The sequence below is a fragment of the Mus musculus genome, chromosome 19 (genome assembly GCF_000001635.26).
Source record: "Mus musculus strain C57BL/6J chromosome 19, GRCm38.p6 C57BL/6J".
NCBI lineage: Eukaryota > Metazoa > Chordata > Mammalia > Rodentia > Muridae > Mus > Mus musculus.
This window is the reverse complement of record NC_000085.6, coordinates 55,223,497-55,243,725: the sequence shown is the minus strand read 5'-3', so window position 1 is coordinate 55,243,725 and position 20,229 is coordinate 55,223,497. Positions and strand designations below refer to the sequence as shown.

The 20,229-nt window shown below is 46.0% G+C and overlaps 1 protein-coding gene across 1 annotated transcript in view; it reads left to right on the top strand.

The window, feature by feature from the left end:
- Window positions 1–2,473: 2,473 nt before the first annotated feature.
- Gucy2g (guanylate cyclase 2g) overlaps window positions 2,474–20,229 on the top strand; it is a 43,154-nt gene continuing 25,398 nt past the window's right edge. Inside the window, exons 1-10 of the mRNA NM_001081076.3 lie at window positions 2,474–2,873; window positions 5,628–5,976; window positions 8,069–8,178; window positions 10,502–10,687; window positions 12,567–12,708; window positions 13,883–14,018; window positions 15,491–15,603; window positions 16,208–16,383; window positions 17,628–17,765; window positions 19,956–20,039. Coding sequence (NP_001074545.1) covers window positions 2,490–2,873; window positions 5,628–5,976; window positions 8,069–8,178; window positions 10,502–10,687; window positions 12,567–12,708; window positions 13,883–14,018; window positions 15,491–15,603; window positions 16,208–16,383; window positions 17,628–17,765; window positions 19,956–20,039 — 1,818 coding nt within the window. The 5' untranslated portion in view covers window positions 2,474–2,489. The remainder of the gene's footprint in view (window positions 2,874–5,627; window positions 5,977–8,068; window positions 8,179–10,501; window positions 10,688–12,566; window positions 12,709–13,882; window positions 14,019–15,490; window positions 15,604–16,207; window positions 16,384–17,627; window positions 17,766–19,955; window positions 20,040–20,229) is intronic.

Here is a 20,229-nt window from a genome sequence, read left to right as displayed (position 1 = left end):
GGGAAAAGCTTAACTATTCAAAGCATTGACCAGAAGGCCCAGATCTTCAAAAGCGCCTGCTTAGGTGTCAAAAACACATTCCTTGTGGAAACTGGTGTGGTAAGTATAAGAGGAGTGGAATACTGGGGTAGCTAGCAGAGCCCTCGGGAATGGGGAAGGATTCTCTTCCTCCTGTGTGGGGCCTTTCGGAAGCACTACCGTTCTGCCATTAGCTGCCAGTCAGAGCTAACCCCTGAGCCTCCATCTTCCAGGAGTGATGGACATAGTTTCTAAAGCAGTGGTCTTTGAATCCCAAGGAAATTGTTCTGTGGCAAACCCAAGACATGGGATTCCCCCCAGTGGTCATAACTCTTCTGGCTTCCCAAACCCTTGCTATGAACCAAACCTAAAGATCCAGTGGGAAGTTGGAGGTTCATAACCCAGACAGGCAGCAGCTACTTCCCTTAACTTCAGGTGTGGATAGCACAGGCATATGCCTGGAGGAAACCTGTGAGCCAGGTCTGAAAGAGAACTCTCTCCCCTGTTACTTGGAATGCCATCCCATTGAGAGTCTTTGGGATCTTAGGGCAAGAAACTATCAAGTTCACAGGTCTCTCTCCTAGATTCCCACTGCACACAGAAGCAGACAGGCTCCATGGAGTCAATGTCTTTCCCCATAATAGGCCAGGAGTTGCGTATGTCTGTCTCTCTCACATGCCATCTCATGCCAGGTAAGCTAAGTTCCCTTTTCTGCCTCTCTTTCTCTTGGAATAAAAGTCTGAGTGGATTTATTCCAGACCCTTCCCATTGAATTTTACTGAATTCCTACTAAATTGAGGTCTTAGGTTGAGTATGTAGTCTCATAGCCCCCACACAAAGTCCGTCTGAGAGGGATGGTGTTACGCACATGTGAAACCAAGCCACAGTACTATTCGAATTGCCCAAGGCAGAGGATGCCAAGGGATTGGAAGAATTTGTAAGGAGGGAGGTATTAATTTGGTTCAAGACTTTGCACATTAACTCTAGGAGGAGAGACATAGCCTCTGTGTTCTGTGGATTTTGTGTTGTCCATCTGAGTCAGGTCTGGGCTAGGCGTCTGTAAAGGATTACATCCGAAGGGAGAGAAGCAGTGACCAGTCGTTCTTTTCTTCCTCTTAGTGCAGACTATTGGGGCTTCTCAAATCTTAGTCACTGAGACCTAGCACATCTAAGATAAATGAGGACCTCCAATGCAACGTTCCATGAGCACATTCTACATCAGAAGGTCTGGACTGGGGCCCTGGAATCTGTGCTTGTAACTGTCAGGAGACTGGTGGTTTGTAACAGGAAACTTTGAGGATCATAGCAGACGATCACGCTAAAATATCTAAGTATCAGATGAATGGGAGGAACCAGGTTTTAGCCAACTAAAAGCCATGGAAGGTGAGAAGTTGACCATTTAGAATAGATGTGCCTGGGAAATGTCTAGGCCATCTTATCTGGGATGGCTGTGGCCTTCCAAGAGCCTTGTCATCCTCTGATATGTCAGACAGTAAAGAGCTGGCTATCCCCCTACCCTAATCTTCTTGCCATGATCTATATAGAAAGAAGGTCAATATTTATTGACCCATGTTTCTCTAAACCCAGGTGAGAGAGAGAGGGTATGCCTGGTTGGCAGTAACATTAGTTCGCCTGTTCTAAGCGTTTTCTATAAAATGGACTGAGTAGACAATAGCTTCTATTCTTACTAGATCTAATGTTGGTGTGTTGTTTGTTTGTGCATGCGTGTTCATGCATGTGGAGGTCATTAGATATTGTCCACAACTGCTCTTCAACTTATTTTTTGAGACAGGGTATTCCACTGATTCAACTAGACTGGCTGGCTGGCTAGCCACAGGTCCTCCTGTCTCTACCTATCTTGAGTTGGGATTACAGGCAAGCATCACCATGCTCAGCTTTTATAGTGTGTTCAGAGGGTTGAAGCAAAAGTCTTCCCCCGAGCATAGTGAGCACTTTACCAACTGAGCTATCTTCCCAGCCCCTCAAACTAATTTTGATGGAATGGCTTTTTATGTCAGCCTTGTAGCAGGGAATTAGATTTACATCTTCTTGTAATCTTCCCCGCACCACTTTAGAGAAGATGTGCACCAACCATGCCTGGGTCATACAATTAACATGAAGAGCAGTTAGAATTCTAGCACAGGGTCTCTTACTATGTGAGTGAACTCACTGGCTTCACATAGGGTCACGTGACTTGTCCAGCAGCACAAAGGTCATCAGTAATGCCATTGGGCCAACATCCAGGGGCTTCTTGACTTCTCACTTCTGCCTGTTTTCTGTAGCTCTGCTGCCTCTGTATTGTGTTAGGGCCTGCTGAGAAAGAGCTGGTTTCCGTTAATTAGTGACACTGAACAGAAAGCAAGCTGTGATCTCTGGGGACTCTTCACTCTCATATAAGTTCTGGGCACGAATGGTCAAGAGGCTGAGCCTACCAGAGTTGTATAATGATACTTCGTTAGATGCTACTACCCATGGCTTCTAGGACACGCTCTGAGTCTCCACTAGAACCTAGGCTCTATGCTGGGGCAGGAAGCCGTGCAGATCATCCATCTCTGGTTTTGATGCTGTCTGTCGTTATGCTAGTGACTTGTCTCGAAGCTGCTAAGCTCACCGTGGGGTTCCATGCCCCCTGGAACATCTCTCATCCATTTAGTGTTCAAAGGTTGGGGGCAGGACTCCAGACTGTTGTGGACAAGCTCAACTCAGAGCCAGTGGGTCTTGGGAACGTGAGCTGGGAGTTCACTTACACCAATTCAACATGCAGTGCCAAGGAGTCCCTTGCGGTTTTCATCGACCAGGTCCAGAAAGAACACATTTCTGCTCTGTTTGGACCAGCATGCCCAGAAGCAGCAGAGGTAGAGTACGGAGTATTCTAAAAATGATGTTTGAATTTCTACTGAAAGGAGTGAAGTACAGATAAAGACACACATTCCATTCATCTCTTCTTATTGACTTTTACATTTTTGATTAAAAATATAATTGTATATATTCATTGTAGATGGCACTGCATTATATAAGGACATTTTCAGATGGGTATATATTATATAGTTTCATTAGTCTCTGGGCAAAAATCTTAACAATTGCTGTCTAGGTCTTAGTTTTTCTCTTCTCTTCTCTTCTCTTCTCTTCTCTTCTCTTCTCTTCTCTTCTCTTCTCTTCTCTTCTCTTCTCTTCTCTTCTCTTCTCTTCTCTTCTCTTCTCTTCTCTTCTCTTCTCTTCCTCTCCTCTCCTCTCCTCTCCTCTCCTCTCCTCTCCTCTCCTCTCCTCTCCTCTCCTCTCCTCTCCTCTCCTCTCCTCTCCTCTCCTCTCCTCTCCTCTCCTCTCCTTCCTCCCTCCCTCCCTCCCTCTCTCTCTCTCTCTCTCTCTCTCTCTCTTTCTCTCTTTCTTTCTTTCTTTCTTTTTTTGAGACCATGTAACTACAAGAGTTAATGGTATTTAAAGAATACCATTTCTAGGAATGACTAGTTCATGTGCCCTTCCCCTCCTTCTTGTTTGACTCATTGCTTCTTATGTTGTCAGCTACTTGGTTTGGAGAATTTGAGACTGACACCAGGGCTTGTTTTTAAAAATAACTATCAATTGTTAAAGGAGGCTTTCCTTTGGTGTGTATAATAAATTATCCAGGGATGCTCACAGCAAGCTGGAGAGACTACGGCATGACAGATTGGTCTAAGCTACAGCAAATGAGGGAAATGTGCAGTTTGTGGTTCATGGAATTAGCTTAGTCAACGTCCTCGGGTGTCCTGCCATCTGAGAGAGGATGGGGAGGGTGACTAAGAGACCTCAATCCCCCAGTGCTGTGGAACTCTCTGTGGCTGTTGCTGTGAAGCTCAGGTGGCCGTTGAAATGTCTGCCTCTCTGCATTTGACATCTCTCTGGTTAGCTAAATCCTGCCCTTCCTTCAAGGTCAGTTGCGAGTGCTGAGGCCCTGCTCGCCCTCTGCTTTAGTTTTACCTGTCCGTAGTTCCTCAGTTTGGAGTCATTTATCATTAATTTGTTTAAATGTGTATGTGAATATGTCTCATTTTTGTAGGAGGCCAAGCAAGGAAATGCCTCTGAAATACAGACTAGAAAACACTCTTTATTTTCCTCCAGGCATTGAATGTTACTCTTACTTAAGTTCATTTATACATTTTGTTTTATAATCTTTATTGAGGTGAGATTGAAAACCCACACGAATTTGATAATTCATTCCAAATTAACGTTTTTGAAAGTAAAAAAAAAAAAAAGTAATTGATTGCTTCCCTTAATGCCTGTAAATGTACATCTATAAATGCTATAGGGTAGGATGCTTTCCAGGGCTATTCTATATATCTCAGCTCCCATGAGGGGCATTAGCTTCTTTAAAGGTCTCTGAAGTTTTTTGTAAAATGTAATATCTTAAAGAAAACACACAAGAAACTAGTGGATGAGTGAGTACAGGAAGCATTTAAACGGGGGTCTATGGCTTGAGTTCTACTCCCATTACACTACTGTCACCTATGCAATGCGTCCCTGTACCTCCATCGTCCCATCTTTAAGTTGGGAACAATGACCATCTGTATCCATGGAGATACTCCAGAAGCTTAAATAAGTGCTCAGGCCCTCAGTGGGACATCCGCATCATCTCCTCCCCTCCAAGGTCAGGGATCACCAAGGGGACTGATAACAGGAGATGAAGACTGTGGGTGGCTACCACCAAACACTGCTCTCAGAACTCAGAAGGAAAGTTGCAAATATGAGCTCACATCAGCCGTGAGAGCATCACACTCTGTGTGTGAGATCAGGCGAATGAGCTCACATCAGCTGTGAGAGCATCACACGACGTGTGTGAGATCAGGCGAATGAGCTCACATCAGCTGTGAGAGCATCACACGACGTGTGTGAGATCAGGCGAATGAGCTCACATCAGCTGTGAGAGCATCACACGACGTGTGTGAGATCAGGCGAATGAGCTCACATCAGCCATGAGAGTATCACACGACGTGTGTAAGATCAGGCGAAGCAAAATCTAAGCATGGAGGGCGGGGTGGTCAGGACTCCCCACTCCTAGCTGGGAAAAGATTGACAGTTGTTGGCTGATGAGGGAGGGAGAGTTAGTTTTTTTTAGTTTAGTTTTTTTCAATCATGCAGCCTCTGAGAGGCTATCTATGTTCCTGTAGATGGCTACATACCCAAACATGCTACCAGTTCTGACTGGAATCAGTGGGTTAAAAAAACAAAATAAAGTAAAATAAAATAAAATAAAATTCTCATGAGGTTGGGGAGGAATAGTTGGGGAATGGGGTAGAAATTGGAGCTAACGGATGTTGATTGGGTGTTGATTGAAACACATTTTATGCATGTACAAAACTCTCAACCAATAAAAATACCAACTTGGAAACTATTCCATTGAAAACTAAAGATAGAAATTAACATGAACGTTCTTAATTGAGGGACTAGAACATAGCAAGGACTTGAGAAACTCTGCATTTATTATTCCTGTCACCTGAGGTCCCTGCACTACACATTAAAGTTGTAGAAATGACCCACAGGTTCCCTGAACCTGAGCTCTCTGCAGACACCATGTCTGAAGTGTGAGTGTGGGGTCAGCTCCGTCACGGAAAACTACTCTCTTGTTCACTTTCAAGGTTATTGGTTTATTGGCCTCTGAGTGGAACATCCCTTTGTTTGACTTCGTTGGACAAATGGCAGCCCTGAAAGACCACTTCTGGTGTGACACCTGCGTGACACTTGTGCCACCCAAGCAGGAAATCAGTGCGGTGCTTCGGGAAAGCCTGCGGTACCTGGGCTGGGAACATATCGGGGTGTTTGGAGGTTCCTCTGCAGATTCCTCCTGGGAACAAGTGGATGAGATGTGGGGGGCTGTTGAGGATGGACTCCAGTTCCATTTCAACATCACTGCCAGCATGAGGTACAACAGCAGCAGCTCAGACCTTCTGCAGGAAGGCCTCAGGAACATGTCGTATGTCGCCAGGGGTAAGTAGGCAAGAGTCTCCCTTAGCTCATGCTTTGGGATTGTTTAGAAACAGCTATGAACCTGTCTTTATACTTATTTTTCTATGAGTATAAAAAGAAGGTGGACACAGGTACAAAATTAACAATACATTAATCAGTTTCTTTATTATACATAATATATATGTATGTATATGTATGTGTATATATACACATATATATGTATGTGTATATATACATATATATGTATATATGTATATATGTGTGTATATGTATATGTGTATATATATATATATATATATATATATATATATATATATATATATGCATGTGATGTGAAATCACAGATCTTATAGAGTTGTGCTGTACAGAGTAAGTTCTAGAAGCAAACTCCTGCAAAGCTTGGGTTTTGTTACTGCAAACATGGGCTTTGGAGACAGACACACTGAGTTTTTATTCCAGCCTTCTCACTTTTTAGCTGTGTGTTCACGAGCAAGAATCTTAACTTCTCTGTGCCATAGACACCTTCTCTATTAAACAGAGAAAAGCACCTCTTTCTTAGGAAGGTCTGGACTAGATAGGGCTAAATGTGGGAAGGGTTTAGCGCCAAGTTTTGATAGGTAGTTGACCAACGTATGGCAGTCATTGCTTTCGTGATGTGGCTTAGAATACCCTAATTCAACCCTCTATGTCCTTCAGATTACACATGCTTCATGGCCATGACACCCATGCTCACTCACCACCCCCTGCTCCCAGCATGCCTAGGAGCTTTTCCTCAGCCTTCCAGACTCAGCCTCAAGTTTACCTCCTCAGGAAGACATGCTGGGATCAAATCCTTGTCTCTCGCTGGTGAGAGTGCTCAGTTATCTCCCAAGTCTTCACCCACTCACTGTCTGGGACTCCAAAAATGTCCTCCATAGGTTCGTGTGACTGATGCTTGGTCTCCAGCTGGTGACTGTTTTGGGAGGTTCTGGAATCTTTAGGAGATGGGGCCTGGCTTCGGAAAGTAGGTCAGCAGGAGTGTATTTGGAGGTGACACCTGGTTCCAAGTCTCCTCCTCACACTCTGCTGCTTGTCTGCTGTGAATCGAGCAGTCTTCTCCCACATGCTCCCAGCACAGCAATGTTCCACCTCAACACAGGGCCATGTGACAATGGACGGATATCTCTGAAACTGTGGACTCATATGAGCCTGTCTTCCTTTATGGTGTTCTCCAAGGTATCTGTGAATGATAAAGAGCAGTGGCTGATGCTACCCCAACAGTGGGGCGATGGCTGATGCTCCCCTGACAGTGGGTCCCATTCTGTCTTGCTCACAGCTGTTTCCTGTGAGCCTGTGAGCCTGACACACACTTAAAGCTTAATAGGTGAAGACAGTAGCTTGCCTAACCTAAAAGCTAAACTGCCTCTTCATTTGTGTGACCTCAGGATGGATGATGGTGTTACAGAGAAGAAGCAAAGCACATGGTCACTCCTCCCCTTCCAAACGCAGAAGGTCCAAGTGTCCTTGACCCCAGTTCCTCTTTTATGTCCTCCTAATTGATGTGCAGCTGAGCAGCCACAGATTTGGGGTCAGCCAAACAAAAACGAGGCCAAGAAATGATCTCAGATTCCCTGACTTGTACACTGTGGTGGTGGAAGTAAAAAATTAGCTTCTTAAGGACAAAGGTTGACAGTTGTGTATCACAGGCTCAGCTTAAATATGTCCTACAATGGCACAGGCATTCCTATTTTCAGAATGATGTTCTAAAAAGTAAAAAGGGGGCTGGAGAGATGGCTCAGTGGTTAAGAGCACTGACTGCTCTTCCAGAGGTCATAAGTTCAATTTCCAGCAACCACACGGTGGCTCACAACCATCTGTAATGGGATCTGATGCCCTCTTCTGGTGTGTCTGAAAACAACTGTAGTGTACTCACATACATAAAATAAGTAAATAAATCTTTAAAAAAAAAGAAGAAGAAGAAGAAGAAGAAGTAAAAAGGTTGTGTCTTGTTTGCAGTGAGCTTATTTTAGACATTAAAAAGAAGTGCGTCTGTATGTGCCGGGAAGTATATGATGCACACACACGCGCATGCGTGAGCATGAACAACTGGCTGACTGTTTCCCACTTCTTCTAGTCATCATCCTAATCTGCAGCTCGGAGGATGCAAGGCGCATTCTGCAGGCTGCAGTGGACCTGGGACTCGACACTGGAGAATTCGTTTTCATCCTCTTGCAGCAGCTGGAGGTAGGGTTGGTCAGCAGCTCTGTCCTGAGAGGTGATAAGAACTGCCAGGTGGCAGGGTGTGTTTGGGAACCAGATACTCACCAAGGCTCTAGGAGGTCAGTACCCTGAAGGTTCCTCTTAAGACCAGGGCTGGGGATACAGCTCAGGCAGTATAGTGCTTGACACACACCTTGGTCCTAAGAACCCACTTTAAAAGGCTTGGTGGCCCACACTTGTAATCCCTGTTCTGGAGAAGTGTGCAGTGGATGGCTTCCTAGGGTTTTATTGTTATCCAACCTAGCCTAGTTGGTGAGCTCAGGCCACTGAGAGACCCTGCCTAAAAAGTAAACAAAAGTGACATCTAAAACAACACCCAAGGTTGACCTCAGACCCCGACACATATGCATATGCACATGTGTACATGCACTTGAACACACACACACATGCACTCACACGAGCATGAATGGATGTACACACACCCCTGAGCACACACACTAAAACAGACCAAGATGGAACTGAAAGCATTTACACAGAGTTCCTCTGCAGATAGATAGTGAGGGACTAGGTCTAGGCTGAGACAAGGTTAGCTGGCTCCAGCCAGCCTCTGCTCTCCAGGAAAGCACATATCAGGAGAACTCTCATTTCTGCCAAGTACATCAGCCTGTCTGAATGACTCTCAGACAGGTGGCTCCCATTCTGTTTTTCCACAGCCGCTTTCCCATGTCCTTGTTGAAGCTCACACAGGCCTGTAGAGGCTGTTTCACTGGCCCATCAAACAGGTCCCAAGTTTGGCTCCTTCATAATGAAAAGGCCAAAGTACCACATACTTACCACAAGTACTAAGTGGATATTTGACCTATGCTGCTGCCAGGCAGACATCATTATCCTTCCAACTTTCTTTTTTTTTTTTTTTTTTTTTTTTAAAGATTTATTTATTTATTTATTATATGTAAGTACACTGTAGCTGTCTTCAGACACTCCAGAAGAGGGCATCAGATCTTGTTATGGATGGTTGTGAGCCACCATGTGGTTGCTGGGATTTGAACTCCGGACCTTTGGAAGAGCAGTCGGGTGCTCTTACCCACTGAGCCATCTCACCAGCCCATCCTTCCAACTTTCAAACCCAAGCCCTAGGTAAGGCCAGTGAGGTGCCTCGTCTACGATCTCAGCACTCCAAGTCACCCAGCTACTCTTTCAGAGTGAGTCTTTGTTTGCTTATTTGTTTTATCTTCTTTAATAGAATAAGAAATGGAGGCCCAGAGAGGTCAAATGACCTAGCCAAGGCGGCACACCTACTATGCGTGTGTGTTTTAGCCCAGGACCAGCCTCACTGCTTTAAGCACATCTAAAAGGGTCACGTGCCTTTGTTTCCCTGCACGTCTACAGGGTAGTTTCAGTCAGTGAGTTTTCCTTTCTAAGGTGAACTTGTTTTATATTCAGAAGGAACTAAAATGGATCAAAGTCAATGTAAAGAGAAACAATAATGACTACATTTCCTTTGTCAGGAAGTATTGGATGGTCAGACTGCCCCAGATTTCGCTGGGTGGCTGGAATCCTCCCCCTCTCTACTTCCCAGGGCACCCTCTTCCCTCGGCTTGTTATTATCAGTCCCTTCTTCGTGTTCCCCTCATCGCTGCTTGCAGGTAGATGGTGGGAGGAGCGGGTGGGACAGCGCTTACAGTTTGCAGAGAATCACTTCCTGCCCTTCCTTCTTCCTTGCGAAACTCTGATAGTTCCAACTGGTATAGAGTACAGGAAGAACATACAGTGGAGAGTACACCATGAAGGGTTCATACGTGATCACCCTGCTTCTTAAAACCATGCTGAAGTCCATTTGATAAAAAATGACTTTCAGTTAGGTTTACACTGTAAAAAAAAAAAAATCAAGCTGCAGAGGAACTGTATAATGTAATATCAGTTATGTAAAGCACACATGCCTTGTATGTGTACACACACATGCCTGTGTGCCCCTAGATATGCTGACACTAGGGAATTTGGGATCCAGTGATCACACTTGTCAGAGCAGATCGGCATCTAGATGCAACTGATGGTTATAAAGAGTGACACCGCAAAGCACAGTGGGACCAGGCGGTCCTAAATGTGCTCGGTTTGACAGTCTTTCCTGCTACTTATATAAGCTTAACATGTCTTAGCTGCTTGGTGCCTCCGTGTGTTTCTCCTTCTTTCTTCTCTGGCTGTGAACCTAGCATCGCAGAGCCTTCTGGGATGATTGTATTTCCACAAACTAGCACACGACAATTTAGGTTCCTTGATGCCTTGAATGTAATTGGGCTCCACGTGTCATTTCTTACAGCACGGTGACATTTATTTTGTTACATTTTAGGACAGTTTTTGGAAGGAAGTACTGACAAAGGACAAGGTGATACGCTTTCCCAAAGTCTATGAGTCGGTGTTTCTCATCGCACCCAGCGCCTATGGAGGAGGCATTGGAGATGACGGTTTCCGGAAGCAAGTCTCCCAAGAACTGAGGAGGCCACCCTTTCAAAGCTCCATCACCTCAGAGGACCAGGTCTGTGGGCAGCTTCTACACAGTCGATCAGACATTTTTCTTTCTTCTTCCTGCCTCTTCTCCTACAACTACACACACACACACACACTCATACATATACGCACACACACACATATATACATACATACATATGCACACACATTCACATACATTCATATGCATCCACATTCACACAGAGAAACATACACATATACACACTCATACACACCTAAATGTACACACACACATCCACATATTACATCACATATATACACAATCACACACATATACACACAGTCACACACATACTCATACACACATGCACACACACATACACATACTAAATCCACATACACATATAGTCACATACACACACACACACACACACACACACACACACACACACACACATCTTCCCTAGCCCAAAATAAACAGTAGTGTGATTTTTTTTGTGATGTTTGTACCCATGACCACAGAGGAGCCAGAGTTATGGGGTGGAAAGCTACTGGCCTTTGCTATTTACTAACTATGGAGTCTTTGAGTAAATTACCTAATTTCCTCATAGCCGGATTTCCTCAAACATGAACTGGACTCCTCCGTGGCGTCTCCCTTCCAAGCTGTGGCCTTGAGTGTCACACTACACTGTGTTGACACAGCAGAAAAGATGCCAACGGGAACCTCAGACTATGCTGATGGCCTTTGTCAGGACGATGACGAGACTATTAGTCAGAACGGAGCAGTCAAATGGGGAGTGGCAGAGGTCAGGCAAGCAGATAGGCTTTGTGAGGGAAGACAGTCATGAGAGGTCACGTCAGCCAGCAGGAACATGACTGTGTACAGAGGGAGAACAACATGGCAGAATTTACTGAGAATCCTGCCAAGAGAGGAAACTACTTCCACTCTGGGGCCAAGCTGAGACAATGAAGACAGAGGCTTGATGAGGAATGAGAGTCAGACTGTAAACCCGACTGTGATGATAGTGTGTGTGTGTACCTGTGTGTGCATACCTGTGTGTGCATGTGTGTTTATGTATGTGTGTACACATGTGTATATATGTGTATGCATGTGTGTGTGAGTGTGTGTATGTATATGTGTATTTATGTGTGTGAATGTTTAACATAGGTGTGTATGTGTGTATCTATGAGTTTGTGTGTATGTGTGTGAGTTTGTAATGTATGTGTGTGCATATATGGGTGTGTATGTATGTTTATGTGTGTCTGAATGTGTAATGTGTATATATGTGTGAGTGTATAATGTATGTGTGTGTATATGTGTATGTATATACAGGTATGAGTATGTATGTATGTGTGTATGTGTGTGTGTGTGTACGTGTGTGAGAAAGGATGGTTATTTATAGGGATCTCTCTGTTCCAGCTGCTGTAGGGGAAAGGTGGTTTTGTGTGTGTGTGTTTGTGGGGGTGTGTATGCGTGTATGCACGTGTGTTTTGTTGATTAAATCATCAGGTACTGAAGAACTACTGTGGGCATCTGCCTCATCCAGCCACACTCATGTTTCACGAATTGTTTCATCCCAGATTATAAATGAGTGAGCTGAGCCCACTCTACTCACTCTGCTCTCACAGCCAGACAAATGACAGACATTCTGGCTTCTGAGTCTTCCACCCAGGCCACATCCTCTTCCCACAAATAGCAGATAGCCTCTAGAGCCGTTCTTGGTCTGAGCATGTGATCCAATTAGAAAACAAGGGGCCACAAGGAAAGCTGAAGACTTGGACAGCTAGGTTTGCTATCATCCGGTGTGGGCGTGAGGTAGCTCCCTCCCTTCTCACACACACACTGGCGTGGGCTGGTCCTGTGCTCAGAGGATGGAAAATTATTTCTTCTAGCTGGGTGGCGGGAGCTCGGGGTGTGCGCACCTTGTTTGCTTCTCTTGTTGAAGGTGAGCCCGTACTCTGCCTACCTGCACGATGCTCTCTTACTCTACGCTCAGACTGTGGAGGAAATGAGGAAGGCTGAGAAAGACTTCCGGGATGGGCGGCAGCTGATTAGCACCCTGAGAGCTGGTCAGGTCACACTGCAGGGTAAGGTGGTCTTTGAGCTCAGGCTTCTTAGCCACATCCCTGTGGACTTGGAGATGATGAATGTCTGTCATAGTTTTCCTCAAAGGCCTGCCTCATTCTGTTAATGAATATTTATGATCGCATCACAATTCCAGTTTTCCATAGGGCATATGGGCTTAGAGCTTCCTGACTGCTTCAGGTTTCCCTGACCAGGGGATGAGGAGGCCCCTGAACCTCATCCTTGTTCTTATCTTCATCTCCCTGGGAACTCTCTCTCTCACACACAGCTTCTAATAATGCCCCCCACACCCAAAAGGGACTTGCCTTTAGTATATGTCTGAACAATAAGGAAGGCAGTGTAATATCACAGAAAGAAAAGGGCACCAGGCCTCAGAGCCCTGCACTGTGGGCCAACTCTGCCTCCCTTGGCTCTGGAAGAAAGACTTGGGACCCTGTGCCTCCAGGGCACATGCGATAGGGCTGAGTCACCCCTTTTCTAGGGCCACAGGGACATAGATCACAGGATCACAGGGCCAGGCACATAGAAGCTACTTTATACGTGACAATATTTTGTTCTGTCCTCAGTGGAACCTAACGCCAGGGCATGGCTTCTGGTTTGGGGTGTAGAACAGGTGTTCTTCCCTTTTCCGAAGTCTCTCCTTGATAACCAGAGTTTAGCATGTACCAAGCAGGTCGAGCAAACCTGCTGAAACTGAGCACCCTGTCAAAAGCTTCAGCACCCACCACAGTCAGAAGGAAGGGCCCAGACCTTTACAATCCTCTGTCTCAGGGATGCTTAGAGGTGAGTAGCCAGCACGGCAGGGACCAGAGAGGCAGCTGTCTCTCCTTCATCCCCAGCCAGCTGCTGCCCTCTGGCCATTCAGCTTCCAGTACATTTTCTAATTTCATGGGAAGCAGTTTTGGATGAAATGCAGGCAAGCTGGCTTAATTTTGAGCATTTGGTTTTTTTTTCTTCTTGACATTGGATGAGCCTTGAATTTGGAGCTAAAGAGGTCCACCTGCCTTCCCAGTGTAACTCCCACTTCTGAGACATCTTCTGTCCATTGGTGTTCGTATTGACCCTAGCTCAGGTTCTGTGAAATGGCAAAGCCTTGCATCATGTTTGATGGGATGGGCTGCCGCGTTCAGCTGTGAGAGCCACATTACTCTCACCTGGTATAACCTCTCTTTCCAGGAATCACCGGTCCTGTGCTTTTGGACTCCCAGGGGAAAAGGCACGTGGATTACTCCGTCTATGCTCTGCAGGAATCTGGAAACAGGTCCCTCTTCCTTCCCTTTCTTCATTATGACAGTTTTCAGAAAGTAATCAGGTACTGCTGGTCACTTCTGTAAGATTAATTATGTTGTCCGTGGGGGGAACCAGAAGTCTGGGATCTAGTTCTAACATTCTTCTAGTCAGTCTATTCACTCAGGAATGTCCAAGTCATGGCCTGTGGGCTGCACATATTTCAGGATAATTATAAATGCAACCTAACATAATCTTGTAAACTCACGTGAAGCCTGAGGTATTTTCTGGTATATATGTACACGCAAACACACACAAACTCAGTTCTCAGGCATGGGTTTTGTAGATGACATCATCGTGTTATAGTGTCAGAGCCTTCTGAACTCACAAAGGTCAACTTTGGGAGTTTTGCTCAGATTGTGGGTATGGTTCTTTTCAGGGTCCCTGGGGGAGGAGGGCGCCCAGGAGCACAGCATCCCAAGTACACCTCCAGAGGGGCTTTACCCTCTTTGATGCCCCAGCTGGATCCCATCTCCAATGGGGCCCAGAAGAAGCTCTGAGCTCCCCAAGGCAGTGAATGACAGCGTCACCTTCGGCCCAAGTCCACATTCAGTAAAACCACTTGCCTATAAAGTGTGACTCCCAGAAGCTCATGTGGACATCAGGACCTTGTGCTGTTCTGAGTTCCCAGTACTAGGAATTCCCACAAAAATTTTTGGTTTTGTTTTTCTCAGCTACAAACCAACGAGGAGGTAAAAAGAAAAGCTAGGGTTTAATTCAGTGTCCACCCGCTCCCATTTCTACTAACTCAGATTCCATGGGAGACATTTTCCCTCCCTTATTCTTTGGGAAAAGGAAGTCTCAGAATGGGTTGGCATAAAGCACAAAATAACTATAAGAACCAGTCCTGAGTATGCTAGGAAGGGGCACATTCCATGTAGGGGGTAGCGTTTGGCCTGTGAACCATCAAGATGCTTGCTATGCAATAAAATCTGTTTGTGTCAAACATGGCTGACACTTGCAGCATTGGCACACGATCCTTTAAGTCAAAAGAGACGTGGTTTAAATTACAGACTGGAAGATATTCTACCTGGAAGAAAAGGAGGCATAGCCTTCTTTATATTACATGATAGTAATGGAGGCCTGAAGTCTGAAGAGTCTAAGGGAGTTAGAAAACCACCTACCAAGTCACCAGAGGGTTGAATTAAGGGACTGAGGCCCACTTGCTGGTTGTGTTTATTTGTTTGTTTGTTTATATTTATTCATCTCTGTGTGTGCATTCATCCATGTATGCACAGGGTGGGGCATGTGTATGTCATGGCATGCATGTGAGCTACAAGGACAACACTGGGGAGTTGGTTCTGGCTTTCCATCCTGTGAGCTCCAAGGATATAACTGGGTCACTGGGCTTCAGAGCAAGTGTCTTTACCCACGGAGACATCTCTCCAGATACTGGTTTGAATGTTTGTTTTTTATGTATGTCTCATGTTACACATGGGGTGAAGACAGGTGGAACAAACGCACTCCACGCTGACCTTTGTCTTCTCTGTTTTAAAGACCCTGGAGGAATGACTCGAACACCTCATGGCCCCATGGCTCCCTTCCTGAGTATAAACCTGGCTGTGGATTTCATAACGACCTTTGCAAAACGAAGCCACCCACTGTAGCAGGCAAGCATGGCAGCTCAGAGAAGGTAGTGGCGAGAGTTTCACAGCGGCGCTCTTTGGGGCAGAAGAGTTTTCTGTGTGAGACTGTCCTGTGCTTTGTGGATGGTGAATAGCAGCAACCCTCTAGTTAGAACTGAAAGTGTTTGCAGACACCATCAATACCTCCTAGGGGCACCATTGCCTGCCTTCCGTGTTAAGAGCCATCGCTATAAGGAACCTTGGCTCCTGAGATTTGAGTCATATAAGTTCCTTCTGGGAGGCGGAAGTATTCTGGGTAGGAGGATGTGGCTAAATGGTTAGAACATGCCTGGAGGACAACATAATAGAGAGTGCATAGGAACTATTCAGCAAAAGTGTTAGGAATCAGTGCTGTGTTCTTACTGTAGAAGTCTCTATTAACAAAGGGATGGCTAGAGTTGTCATGGTAGCGAGGGTGGAGTGAGGACCTGGCAGAGTAGGATCCCAGCAGAGCCAAGTCTGAATGGCTTCAGCATGTCACAACCTAGGCCACCATATCTGGACAGACCTTGAGACACCTGCTTGGGGGGGGGGGCATGCTCACCTCTGCTCATAGGTGGGCCTGAGTAATGGCTGTCTCTTCCTCCAGGTATGACAGTGACTGTGACTGCTGTGATCCCCACGGTGACGTTCCTGGTTCTTGCCTCGGCAGCTGCCATCACAGGTCTGATGTTATGGAGGTTGAGAGGGAAAGTGCAGAGCCATCCTGGAGACACCTGGTGGCAGATCCGTTATGACAGCATCACTCTTCTGCCTCAGCACAAAGTGAGGCCACACACACTTTCCTCGTGACTTGACAAGGGACCTCCCCTAGGAACGTCTACTGTAAGAACTGTAGCAAGTCACCGATGAAGTGAGCAACCATCACACTTCCTCTTTCTCCCTCAGCAGCCCATACCCCCAAGAGCAACTCCCAGCTCTTTGTTGGACTTTGTAACTGGTTTGCTCTTGTGTAGGTCTTGTGCAGTTAACCGTAGTATCTGTGAGTTCACATCCAGAGTCCACCTTTGCATTCGTTCATCTCTTACACGCTTTCAACCAGCCTATCACGCTGTTCCCTGAGCCTCGGGACATATATATTCAATTTGTGGCCAAAACTCAGCTTCCAACTATTTAGAAATAACCGGCACTCCTCTAAAGCTCCCTTCAACTCTGTGGGGGTGTTCAAACGTTAAAGACAGTCCCCAAGGGCATCCAGTCCTTTTCAAAACAACATTAACTCTTTAATCTACTGGATGGCACACAGTTCATTTGCATAACAATCGTAGCAATCTACCATCCAGTGTAGAGCAAGCATCAAGGAAGGCACGAGGAAGGCACATGCGCAGAGGGCTATCTCCTTAAAAAAAAGCCCTGAAATGGAGAGTGACTGGAAGACTTCTGAGAGGAGGTGACAAGAGGAGGAATGAATTGCTAATAGTGACAAGGAGAGAGGGCACATAGAACTTGACAGGGTATGGGGTGCTGAAGGCTGGAAGATGGACTGGTACCAAGTCTGGTAGGTTTCAGAGTCCTAAAACTAGAAGACCGACTTCTATTAGTCAGTTACCTTCAAATGTCTTCAGGGATTTGAGCTTCCTCTTCCCTCTGCACACACACTGCTTTAATCTAAATTGCTTGTAATTTTGCATTAATATTCACCTTAAATAGGACTAGGTTCCTATGCTCTGATGGTGCACGTTTTGTTGAAGAGGTGCTGGATGTATTAAAAACAGAGGTAGCCTAGTCTCACTCAGGGAAAGGACTGACTACACGCCCACCTCTACTTAAATACCCCAGTGAACACAGGAATGAATACAGGCAGTCTGCCCCTACTTAGAGCCTGTACTACCCACGCTGGTGCAGAGGCCTAGGGTGAGACACACAGCAGGCAGATACAGCAGGAAGATCAGGGCTCAATGCCTGGCTTTCCCACATATTGACTATGTGACTTTGTAATTCATCTTTGTTATCTACAAAATATTCTATCCCCTGGGTGCTTGGCCAAGCTGCCGTGTCTTGTTTTCCAGCTGTCCCACCGAGGCACACCTGTGTCAAGACGTAATGTTAGCGATACATCTACTGTGAAGGCTTCTGCAGATTGTGGCTCCTTGGTCAAGAGGCACCAGGATGAAGAGCTGTTCTTTGCCCCCGTGGGGCTTTACCAGGTATTTCTGTGCTTGAGTGTTAATGTGGATTTCTGTCTCATTCTCTAGTTGAATTTGGCCAGGCAGGGCGTTATGAATACAAGGATAGTCTCCAAGCAAAATCCCAGGTGGGTTTGTGTCTCTAGACTGGTGTTTCTGTAACTTTGAGAGCTGAGACACAGTTTAAAAAAAAATGCAGGAAAGTACATACAAATACTACGTGTTACCTAAAAAGTGACTCAAGAAATGTTTCTGAACGGAAGAGTCTGGGTCAGCAGGTGCAGCCTGGGATTCCGCGTTTCTGACAAGCTCCCCCATGATCCCGGTGATTGAGTCAGGCTTAGAACTTCCAGCAGAACCTTTTGGGCTGATGGCGGTACCCCAAAGCTATGGTAGCCGCTAGCTGCTGGTGATCAAACCCTAGCTTCTCTAGGGACGCTGAATGCTAAAGGTAATTAATTTACATTTAAATAGCTAGGGAGCTGCTGAGATGACTCAGTTAGGAAAGTTTTCAAATTAAACAGCAAGAGGGACGGGGAGAGGCAGTCTGTGATCCTACTGCCCGGAAAGGTAGAGGCTAGTCTCCAGCCAGTCTACATGAATTGGTGAGCTTCTGAAGGTTCAATAAGAGACCCTGTCTCAAAAATAAGGTGGAGACCAATAGAAGACACCCAACATTGACCTTTGACATCATACACATGCACAGCCCTACACACACACACACACACACACAATTTAAATAGTCCCATGTGTCTAGTGGCAACTTTAATACGCTGCAGTCTTACAGTGTAGGTTTCTTTATCCTGGGACTTTAATTGCCTTGTGGGCATCGATACATCTGCAGTGTAAAAGTTCAGGCACCACCCCTCCCCCACCCCTCCTATCCATTCTCAGGGGGCTGTATATGCCCCAGGCCACAAGCTTAGTCATTCTTTAAAGTTTCAACTACCTCTGGAGAAAGTTAAATAAATAGGTCCTGGGAAATGGAGGCAGAAAGTGTCGGGCAATCACCGGTCCTTGCTCCTAAGTGTGGTTTCAGTCCCTGGCCGTGTGTCCTGCCTACTCTGCCTTCCCCACTCCGAGACTCAGGGACGTTCTCGTCCTTCAGGTTTCAGCATCATTTCTTCTGAGAACCGTTTCCTCAGTCTCACAGGCATCCCTTCCTCCATGGAAATCCTGTCTCTCTCCCAAAGTCCTCCCCGTTGCTTTCCTACCAACAGTGGTAGATCTAAGGTTGCCGATGAGCTCATCTGCACCTTGCCTTCCCTGTGTGCAAACCGTATCCTTTCCACTAGCCAGCGCCTACCTCATTGTTACATGTTTTTTTGTGGTTAGGTATTGAATGACTCTCAAAACATTAGACCCTAGAGGTAACAAATGCCGGGTATGGCATTGAACGGAAGCTTTGTGTGCCAATGATTGCTTTTCCAATACCATTGCCTTTTAACTGATCCCCTTCCCCAAACCATGCAAGTTTGCTGGTGGTGTCCCCTGACATCCTGCAAGGAAAGAAATGGAGTCTGGGAGAGCTCCACAATCGAACTGTCACAATGGACTTGGACTGGGCACCTGACTCCAGACTTGAGACTTGAACCCACTACATGCTTGAATGATAAACTTAGATGATAAACGTAGAATAGAGAGAGTTTAATATTGGAGTTAGATATTCAAATTCTACCTGTACACATGTGCCACTGTGGACAAGCCACCCAACCTGAGCAATCCTATCCAGGACTGGACTAGCCACAGCTGCCTAGCAGGGCTGTGATGATGGTTGCAGGAGACCTTACTCTTGAACTGCTAGACTCCAGGACCTACCACAGTGTCGCCATGTGGGTTGCCTGCTCAGTGAGAGCAGAATGCTATCCCCAGAGTGGTGTTCTCCTCTCTTCTCCCACTTGGCCTTTCTCACCCTTTATGAATGGTGATGTTTATGGATCATCCTGAGTTATAGGCATTCTACTTTGGGGTTGGAGAGAAGGTTTGGTGGCGAAGAGCACTGGTTGCTCTTCCAGAGGACCTAGGTTCAATTCCTAGCACACCTATGTCAGCTCACCACCAGCTGTAACTCTCACTCCAGGGGAATCTGATGTCCCCTTCTGTTCTCAGGCACTGCACACACACGGTGCACAGACAGGCAAGCTGCCCACGCATTTGAAATCCTGAAAAGGAGAAAAGAAAGAGAACCTTCTACTTTGTCTCTGATTTCAGGGAAATCAGGTGGCCCTCTGCTATATTGGTGACGAAGCAGAAGCTTGGGTTAAGAAGCCAACTGTGCGGCGGGAAGTCTGCCTGGTAAGGGTCCTCTCTGCCCTGCTGCCTCTCTGTTCTCATTGTGAGAAGTGGCCTCTGTCCCAAAGGTTCAGTAGTGTTTTTCCAGCTTGGACCATCACACTTTCTCTGCTGCAGAGGCTTCTGACTCAGACTCATGGCCTTTTATGAGTGGCGATGTTTCTACATCATCCGAGTTAAGAACATTCTACTC